Here is a 10,248-nt window from a genome sequence, read left to right on the forward strand (position 1 = left end):
GCCGGCCCCAGCCCCCTCCCCGAAGCAGCGCGGCCAGCTCAGCAGCTCGCTCGGTCCTGGCAGGGTTGGGCAGCCTCATCCCCTGCACCGGTCCCACCCCCCTCCAATGGAGTGGGGTCACCCTTTGCGAGGGGGTCGGGCTGCGCCGGGTTTGTGCCTGTCCCTGCAGCAATTTCCCTTTCCTCCCAAGTGGCACCACAGAATCACAGAATCGTTTAGGTTGGAAAAGACCCTCACGAACACCGAGTCCAACTGCCAGCCCAGCACTGTCACCCCACTACTAAACCATGTCCCTCAGCGCCACATCTCCCCATCCTTCCAATCCCTCCAGGGGTGCTGACTCCCCCACGTTCCCAGCAGCCTGCTCCAGTGCTTCACAACCCTTTCTGTGAATGTATTTTTCCTGATACCCAACCTAATCCTCCCCTGGCACAACCTGAGGCCGTTTTCTTGAGGCCATACAAGAATGAGGGCAGTGCCTGGCACTGCCATCACCCCCCATGACAGCCGCTGTTCTCTCTCTTGCATCCACACAACCTTTAAAAATAAGACAAGGCACTACTGTAGTTTTTGGCTACGAGGCTGTAACTAATGCCTCCCGCAGGGATGGAGATTTGGCAAGAATACACAAAGCTGTTCGATTTTATTGCCCAGTAACTCTTGCGAACAGCAAATGAGCCCCAGCCATTCCACCACCCCCTGCACAGCCGTGAACCCAGCCAGGACACCCTGGGCTTCCTCCAAGCACGGGGGCAGCCAGAGATGTGCCCACCAGCAAGGGTGTAGGCTACCTTCAGTAGGCCTGCCAGTGCTTAAAGGAGGCCTATGAGAAAGATGGGAACAATCCTTTAAGCAAGATTGTGACAGGACAAGGGGTAATGGTTTTAAACTCAGGGAGGGGAGACTTAGACTGGATATAAGGAAGAAATTTTTTATGCTGAGGGTGGTGAAACACTGGCACAGGTTGCCCAGAGAGGTGGTAGAGGCCCCATCCCTGGAAACACTCATGGCCAGGTTGGAAGGGGCTCTGAGCGACCTGATCTGGTTGAGGGTATCCCTGCTCACTGTAGGGGGTTGGACTGGATGGTCTCTAAAGGTCCCTTCCAATCCAAACCAGTCTGTGATACCAGAATAGCCTGAAATAGCGTGAGCGAGCTGGGGACACAGCTCTTCCCTGCATCCACATCTTGGGTCATCCAAGTCCTCAAGCTACGAGCCACAGGACAATGAGACACAATTATGGCATAATGGGATCCACAAAAAATAATAAAATCAGAGGCATACAGGGCCTTGTGCATCTCCCATCCCTGCCGACTCGCTGGGAGCACCGAGCACAAAGCTCTGCTCCACGCCGGGGCTTCCCAGCAGGAACAGCCTCGGCTGGGCCGCGCTCACCCTTGGTGGTGCTGGTGATGCCGGCACTGCTGGAGGAGAGGCCGGGGGCTCCGCGGCAGGCACGCTCCAAGCTGTTGTGCTGCTTGGCTAACTGCTCGATGGTCTCCTCCAGCCGGATCCTCTGCTCCCGCTCATACTGCAGCGCCCGCTGCCATTTCCGGCTGTGAGTTTCCGCTAAGTCCAGGAAATCGCGGCAAGCCTGGAAAGGAGGAAGGGACAGGTCAGCACCCGGCACGGCCCTCGCAGCCCGGGAGCTCGTCACAGAGCACGCGGTGACTCCAGAGCTGACCCCCACTGAGCCCCCTCCTCCTGACCCAGGACCCCGATTTTACAAAATCCGACCCCGGAGCTTTGTATGATCCCCAGTACCCATGGGACTAAAACCAGTTCAGCTCTGATCCCCCAAACCTGAATCCCCTCTGAGGAGATGGCTGCAACACAGACAACTGCCTTGAGACCACAAAGCCTTTGTGATGTCCCATCTCCCCCAGCCTGTTCCTGTCCCCAACCCCAGGCTGGGCTCACACAAACCTCAGCCAAGCCCAGCCCTTCACCGAGGCCCCGAGATCCCCAGCAGCCACCTCCACTCCCGATCCTGCAGATGAGGAGAAGCTGGACAGGACGAAGGTCCCCGAGGTGACAGCCGCAGACAGGAGCGGATGCTCAAGCAGGAGCCACCGAGCCCTTTGCTCCAAGGAGGCAGAGAGGGCCGATGCCCAGCTCCTCCCTGGCGCCGCACAGCCCAGCAGACAGCGAAGGGCCTGGCCTGGCCCCTCCACACGTTCACCGTGGCCAAAAGCCGCTCCTCTTCACGATGATGGGCTCTTTCCCAGGAACAGGACCCGCCAGGACGCACACGGACGTGCTCAGCCCAAGGGAAGCAGGGCTCACGGGACGCACCAAGCCACACCTTGAAGGACACGCAGCGTCCCTGTCCTGGGCCACCAGGCAGGACACAGCAGGGACACTGTGACCCAGGCTGACAGCAGACCCCTTGGTGGCAGTGACCACCCCCTGAGACCCTCTCACCATCGCAAGCATCGCCCATCCCCGGGTGCGACAGGCGCCCAGCGGGAGACCCCCAGACGCAGGACGTCCGCTCAGGGACGCGAGCTGCCTCTCTAGTCAGTGACGAGAGGGCGCCAGCTTTCAGAGCTCAGTTTTCAGGTTATTTTTTACATTAGACCAAAACACCAAGTCCCCTCAGCTTTGCCGCTTCCTTTGCAATCAACCCTACGTCGATCAAACACAAAAACCATTCAAAACCATTCAAAAGGACTAAAACCAGTGAACTTTGAACGTCTAACAGACTTCTAAGCATCCCCAGGACTCAGTTATTTTCTGGTTTTTTCCATCTACTTGGATTTAGCATTTGATTTATTCAGCTCTTGGCAGGTTACACTAAATTTGGGCTGCACCTGAATATCGAGTTATCCCCTGGTCAAGCAGCAGGCTCAGGGCTTCAGCTTCCATGACCCAGCCTGATTTTACCTGGATTTGTCCACTGAAAGCTCCAACACATCAGTGCTTCATCAAACCTCTCCTCTGGATAGGAGCAGGATTTGAGTCTCAAGCAGGGCAACAAATTTTCCCTTCCATAACGTCGGAATCACTAGGGAAGTGACACAAAGCATCACTTTTCAGATTTTAGGTGAAGAAGCTTGAAGCAGAGGGACATAGATCCCAGGATAAGAAAGAAAAAGGCAGGGGGTGGGCAGGCGGTGATGTCCTGAACACTGCCACGTCCCCTGGGAGCCCACCTCTGTCCCCAGCCTCACCTCAAGGAGTCCCTGGTCACGGGAAGAGGCAGGAACCAAGCTCGGATCAGACAAGCAAGGGACAAACACAATGAGTCTGAGGCTGTAGAGCCTGCCCCTGGGGAAAAAATCAGTGTAACCCACCATATTTTAAAAAGATGTTTGGGTTTGTATTCATCTCTGCTCTCTCCTGCTTCCCAACACCTGCAGCACAGAAGGACCTGACCCTACATTTGCATCCTCCCCATCCCCGCTCGCTCCTGCCTGCTCACACTGCCACAGCTCAGACCACTGCCCAGCTTCTGGCGCAGCCCCAGCACCAAACTGGCCAGAAGGAGGTTGAACCCACAGACCACGCTCTTGCAGACCTGCCTTTTTTTCCCCGTGTGGACGGGTATACACATCCATCAGCCTTCAGCATCATCAAGAGGATGCAATCACACGCAGTTTTGCCAGGCAGAAATAATCTGGCCAAAAAGCATCTGCAAGCTCCGAGGGCGGGTCTGTCCTGCGGCATCAGCTGCGCAGGCTCTGGGCTTCCATTCGCAGCCATCAGCGACCCCAGGCAGCAACTCAGCGGGCGACGGAGATCCCTACCTGGCAATGGAAATCACGGGCTTTGTTTATTCTACGATAGGATGCAGCAAGACAAGAACCATCTGGAGACCTCGGCGTAGGTAAAAGGTCTGAAAACACTGGCTCGTGTACTGTGTGCATCCATCACTAGAGTAGATGGGCCCCCAGAAGCTATTTGGCACAGCAGTAACTACCCAAAAAGGTAAATTTGACTGAACTGGCCTCATTAGCATGGTAAAACCACAGCTCCAGGGAAGAAAAAGCCCCCTACTCTCACAAGCCCACCCCTCACAGAGCAGGCACGACAAAAACAAGAAGCTCGACCACTTTAAACGTTAGTGCGGTTCGTCAGGCAATCACAGAGGTGAGCATCGGCATTCATAAAGTTCAGGCAGTCCGGCAATTCTTAGTGCATAGAAGAATCTGTGTCCCTCAGGGAGGTGCACTGGCTTCGTGGAGCTGCCGCCCAGGACCCAGCTCTGCGCAAAAATCCAAGACAGCAAAGAGTTCAACTCCGGGTGCGTCGACTGGATTTTGCGCGCTGGGTAAAGAACTCTGGTTTTTGGGATGAGGTACCTGCCCGAGCTCAGTGAACGCTGAGCACCCTCAGCGCTGTGACGCCCAGCGTGGCCCTGGCTGCTCCTCTGACCGCAGGCAGGGAGGGGTCGGGGTCCCGTCCCCCCAGACTCCATCCCCCAGCCCAACAGGGACCACCCAGCTCCTCTTCACGTGAGCCACAGCCCCAGCGGGGCTGGGCATGGGGAGCTGTGAGACCGGACCACAGATTTTCGGGGTGCTGCGTTTTCACCTCATTCTCTGGAAACAGCTCCTCTCCTCACCCCGAAAAGCCCCGCGGGCAGCCACCCTGGCCACAAAGCCACAGATGGACCCTGCCCTGATGCCTTCATGCCCGGCTTCAAGCTGAAGCCTCCTGCCAGTTAAAACCAGCCCCCGCCCCGAGCTGGCACCCTGGCTTCTCTTATTACGCTGATGCATTGCAGTAAGAGGATGAAACTACAAGGGCAAGTAATGAGATAGCGGCCGTGACCTTCCCACCCAGCAGAGCTCATCATCTGCTCCACAGGTCCCTCTCCACAGGCAGGGGGCACAGAAATACCTGTGTTGGCACAGCTCGCTGGCACCGAGAATGGAAATTGCTGGCTGTCCCCGGCTCAGGGGGTTGAGCGCTTTAAAACGATGCGCTAGGAGATCACCTGTGATTATCCTGCTGCAATTAAATATGGTTTGTAAGGTATAATGGTAAATTAGGGGAAAAGGAGGTAATTACAGAGGAGCCAGGCGAAGGCAGCCCTCCTGTGCATCACCAGGGAGCTGGGAGATGCAAAGGAGAAGTGGCTCAATCAGTCAATATGAATCAATGTCCTAAATCAAAATCCTAAGTAAAAACCTCAGGAACTCCCAGCCCAAGGCTGCCGAGCTTCAGCAAGGATCCATGTTGTACCTCAGAGTGAAACCTGCACCGACAGACTTCACGTACAGCCACACAAAGAAATACTCGGGTGATGGAGAAGCGGCCGTCAGCGCTGCTGACTTTCTGCTGAGCACGGGGACGTTTTGGGAAGAGGACCGGGGTGGTCCTCGCGCAGAGGCAGCGGTGCCTCCATGCAGCGTGGTCAGGACGACGCCTGCTCTTGGCAGCATCCCACAGCTCGTGTCCATGTGGATTTTGAGGCCAGCTGGGTTACGTCCAGGGTTTACTCTCTGGTTTTGAAAGGCTGTTGGGCCACTTTCTGCAGCCTCTTCCTCCCTGGGCAGGACAAACCACGGCACTCACAAAAGGATCCAAATGGACCCAGGCGAGCATCACATTTGCTTGTTGGAAGAGAAGCGATGCTGAGGGTGACAACAGGAGAACAACCTTTCAAGAAACATCCCCCAAGCCCAGGTCCCCAGCTGCCAGCAGCAGCCAAGCAAATTAAAGTTATTAATTTGCTTTTATCTCTCCTACTGCCACACAGCGCAGAGCTCCCCAGGGATGCTCGCCGGAGGCGAGAGCAGCACTAAACAGGGCTCAGAGGGAGCTTTTCCACTGCTGTCTGTTGACAGAGCTCATCCCTGAGCCAAAACGCGCCCCAGACCGCCTGTGCAGAGCAGGGGCAGCACCAGCCCACGAGATCCTGGGGCTACAGGGAGCCGGGAGCAAGGAGCTCAGACATTGTCATCTTCCCCGGGGAGGTGGACACTGAAGGGAAACGAATCCCAGCCCTTTTCTGGGGCTCGGCTCGCTGGTGTTCCTCAGCCCCCATGGCTGCTCGCGTGGTTCACAAGGAGCCAGGTCTCAGCCCGAGGCGACTCCATCCTGGCCGAGACCCCCAGCCCCTTTGGAAGCTCAAACCAAACCCAAAGACGCCTTGGCCGAGGCCGTTCCGGCCGTCCCCACCTTTGCCAACGACAAACCAGGGCCGGCAGCCGCTGCGTTACAGCGCTCGCTCCCACGGCACCGCGTGAGCGAGGAGCTGCACTGACCTCTCCCCAAGACAAAAACCCATCCCACGCGTCACACCCCAACATCCTCCGCAGCCGCGTCCCCTCAGCTGTCAGCAGCAGAAATTAAAATGCTGCTGGCTGCTGCCTTCCACCAAAGGACACAGCACAGTGTGATTTACTCCTGGTTACAGCTGCAAAAGCCCAGGGAGCTGCACCTTCCCCTTGGACGCACGTTCTTCTTCCAGCGCAAGCCCTCACACCGTGCTGTCCCCATCCCCTCAGGACACGGGGATGCAGGGCACCAGAGGCAGCGCAGCACCGCTGCTCGGCGTGGGGACACACCGGCCAGACCAGCCCTCTGTGCCCAGAGGAAACACATCTGGATGGAAACCATTCACCGGGCTCCTCCAGGAGCGCTCAGCCTGGTCTTCTGCTCCAGGCTGGGACAGCTTCACCACCGCTCCCGGTGACGTCCATCACTGAGGTGCTTTTTCCAGCCGGCTGAGCACCGCCGGGCGGTTTGGTGCCGCTGCAGAGTGAGAAAACGCGGCCAGAAAAATGGTCCTGGAGGAAAGGGGAGTGCAGGGAAGCAGCAGGCAGGGGTGGAAAGGGGGCGTCTTCCCAGGTGTGGGTTTGGGAGATGATGGTGAGATCCCAAGCAGCAAGCGGCCGTGTGGGGAAGGACGAGCAATGGCCACTGCTGGCGACACACACAGGCACAGCCCAGGGCAGGATTTAACCCTTCAGCTCTTTCATGTCCGCTGCCACAGACCATTTGCAGGCATCTGCTCAGCACCACGGGCATCCCAGCAAGGGAGGACAGGTCATTGCAAAGAGGGATCTCCCCACAGCCCTCCAATGGGTTTTCTCGGATGTCTGCAAGCCAGGATCCACAGAGCAGCACAGGAGGCTCAGGCACCACTGCTGCTGCAGGGACCCAGTGGCCACCGCATTTCCAACTGCCTTGGTGCAGGGGGCAAGCGAAACAGGGAGCAGGTTCCCTCCTCTGCATGAGTTCCTCTACATCTCAGCCACAAGCACCGCCAAGCCGCCCAAGGGCTGCGCTCGTGCTTGTCATCCCCGGTCCTCTCCTGTTTTGGGAGAAGCCAGGGGCTGCCCCAAGCACCCCCCAGCTCCCACCTTACCTGGAACACAGGCTGGGAGCATGCGGGGGGAGCCTGGACTTTCTGCGTCACCACTCTCGTGCATCACATCGTCCCCAGCTCCTGGAAACCAGCCAGGATCACGGTGGGCAGGGGTTGTCCGCAGCGGTCATCCCCCCTCCACAGAGCCACCGCCATCGGAGGAGGTGGCTGAGGAGCAAAGGGGTGGCCACCACCAATGACCTCCCCACGGTGACACCACAGGGAGGTGAGCGGCTGCCACGGACCAGTCCTGGTGCGGATTAAAGCAAGGGCAGGGGACACCAACCCGGCCGAAACTCCAGCATCCCAGGTCATCTCTCATTTATTCCATTAATCCCCCCAGCTCAGTGTTTCAGAGGTGAAAACACTTGCAGTTGTCGAGCAGGAGCAACGCCTCGAAATCCAGCTTATAAAACCCTTATGGAGCAGCGGCTAAATCCAGTTCCAGCTGAACCCGCTCTGGGCTGTAAGCAAGACCCAGCCACAAATCCACGGGAGGACCTCACAGAGGTCGGCGGGCGCGAGGCTCCTTGATGAACACCGAGGAGCTCATGGGTTGCAGGATGAGAGCAACGACGAGCAATTCCCCCATGGGCTGTACGGCCAGGGCGGCGAGGCTAAGTGCATCGAAGGGCGCAGCCTTCACACAGCTCCTCATCCTCATCCGCAGAGTGTACCCACCCCACAGCTTCCCCGCAGCACAGGGAAAGACCACGTCATCCCCACGTGTGCACGTCCCCCCGAGCCAACGCGGCCGCAACGCAGCTGCTGCGTTTCAGCAGCACCCGGGTGCTCATGGGGCTCCGGCAGCGCTGATGTTTGCTCCAGTCCCGCACAGCGAGGCTGCTCCTGCCCCCAGCGATTTCTCCCTCCCATCCTACCCTGCACAAACTTTATCCGTTGTCCTCCTCAAAGGTCTCCCCGTGCCCAACCCTGCAGCAAGCAGGAGGAGAGGGACGGGCAGAGGGTGCTGTGCCCCACACAGCATCCCACCCCCCCAGCCTGAATCCTCCAGCACCAGCCCAGTGCCTACAGAGGGGACGGCAGGGCAGGAGGTGGCACCACGGGCCCAGCTTCTGCCACGGTGCTGGAGCTGGACGGAGTGAGGGTCAGAGAGCAGCAGCCACGATGCTGTCCTGTCCGCAAGGCCAGGAGCCAGGGCTGCTCGGTCACCCCTGAACGTCCCAGCCGGTGGCTGTCACTTGTCTGAGAGTCCTGGCAGGTCACCAATAAAGATAAAAGCAAGCTCCATCCATCTGAACTACGGGTCCAAGGTCCCAGGGAAGTCCAAGCTGGACCTGTAGCAGGGTGACAGGAGGGACAGAGGTGGCCTCCCCTCCTCTCCATGGCTGGAACACGTTGGTGTAGCAGGTCTCAACCCGGCGTTGGACGGTGGGGCTGTAAATCACCGTCAAGACGAGGAGGCACAGCCAATGTCACCAAAACATGTGGAAAAACTCCCGCAGAGAAAGAAGCAAGCTGCCATCACGACCCTGCTGGGGCGCAGGAGGCGAGATGTGGTGCCAGCAGCTCCGTGGTCTGCCCTGCGCCCAGCAGCCCCCGCCACCACGGGCAAATTCAGCACCTTTCGCACATTTGTCATGGCAAATCTACCAGATTTCACAGCTTGTTGCAGGCTAATGGGAACATCGCTAATGGCCCACAGATTATTTATGCCATTTAAAACGATCAGCCGGGGTCCTGTCGAGGTGGTGGTGTCACCGCCCGTGGGCATCTCTGCAGAGCGGCCGCGCTCCCGGTCGCTCAGCGGGAGCAAGCAGTCGATGTCAGACACACAGGACACACAGACCACGCTAATCGGCTTGAAAGCGTGAACGATTGCATCAGGCTGTGCCAGATTTCTGCCCCACGGTTCGAACCACAGGGGATGACAACCTCCTGGGGAAGTCCTGAGCGTTCTGCCACCTCCAACGCTACGCTGAGGGGTGCCAAGGGAACCTTCAGTCCCACCTGCCCCCGGCAGCCCAGAGGAACAGCCCTGCAGATCAAACCTCTGGGGAGGAAAAAACCTCAGGGAGAGACATCTCCCACTCCTCAACCAGACCCTTCACTGCCTGCATGGGACAAGGACCCCTTCACAGCCCAGCAGAGAAGGAAACCGCCAGATGCACTCAATCATCTCTTTTTCAAGGGTGAATTCTACAGCAAGAGCCGTCACTTCATCCACAGGGGAAGGGCGCCTTGCCATCGTGCACGCGTCTGGTGACGGAGATAAGCGCTCCCTTCCTTCCCAGAGTCATCAAAACCCTGGGACACATCTGCGCTGCTGCTTACTGCAAAACAGACCCCAAGGGAAGGGTGATTTTGGTCTCTTTTTAGCTCTGGACACACTCACGCTGTGTCGGTGCTGCAGGCACACGGCACGGCACGAAAATCAGCATTTTCTCGATTCAGAGCGTTTGCACCCGGAAAGGGTTAATCTGTCCTTCCCCCCCACCCCGAAATACTCTGAGCAGAAAGCAAAAGGGAAAATACAAGGACAGAGCCGGCCTGAATCCCAAACCCTCTCGCGCAAACAGTCAGATCGCAACGAGACGCGGCTCTGAGCGCAGCCACTTGCCGTGACAGCGATGGTACCCACAGCCGTGCTGGCGCCTCGAGGCTGGACACCATCAGAAGCAGCAGCGCAGGGAAACATCCAGATCAACACAGAGTGCTTAAATAACAGCAAATCTGTCCAAAATCCTTGGAGTGACCCTCAGCCGGCTCACGAGCATCCCAGCTGCCCACAGCAGGGGGATGCAGGCACAGTGAGAGCTGCTTCTCCCCGGGGCAGGGCTGGTGGCAAGAGGAGAGCCTGAAGGAAGGCGCTGGGCTGGGCTGAGCCCCGCCAGGGCATGACAGCCCCAGAAAATAAGGTGGCATCACGTAAATACCGGTGTGGACAGCAGGCATGGGTCTGACGC

At 58.1% G+C, this 10,248-nt stretch overlaps 1 protein-coding gene across 1 annotated transcript in view; it reads right to left on the reverse strand.

Moving 5' to 3' along the window:
* Positions 1-1,594, reverse strand: part of OSBP2 (oxysterol binding protein 2) — a gene marked incomplete at its 5' end in the record, with an annotated part of 14,366 nt that extends 12,772 nt beyond the window's left edge. Inside the window, 1 exon segment of the mRNA XM_010194427.1 lies at positions 1,396-1,594. Within this exon segment, the coding sequence (XP_010192729.1) occupies positions 1,396-1,594 (199 nt within the window).
* Positions 1,595-10,248: the final 8,654 nt, after the last annotated feature.

Source organism: Mesitornis unicolor, unplaced genomic scaffold (genome assembly GCF_000695765.1).
Source record: "Mesitornis unicolor isolate BGI_N332 unplaced genomic scaffold, ASM69576v1 scaffold22361, whole genome shotgun sequence".
Lineage (NCBI taxonomy): Eukaryota > Metazoa > Chordata > Aves > Mesitornithiformes > Mesitornithidae > Mesitornis > Mesitornis unicolor.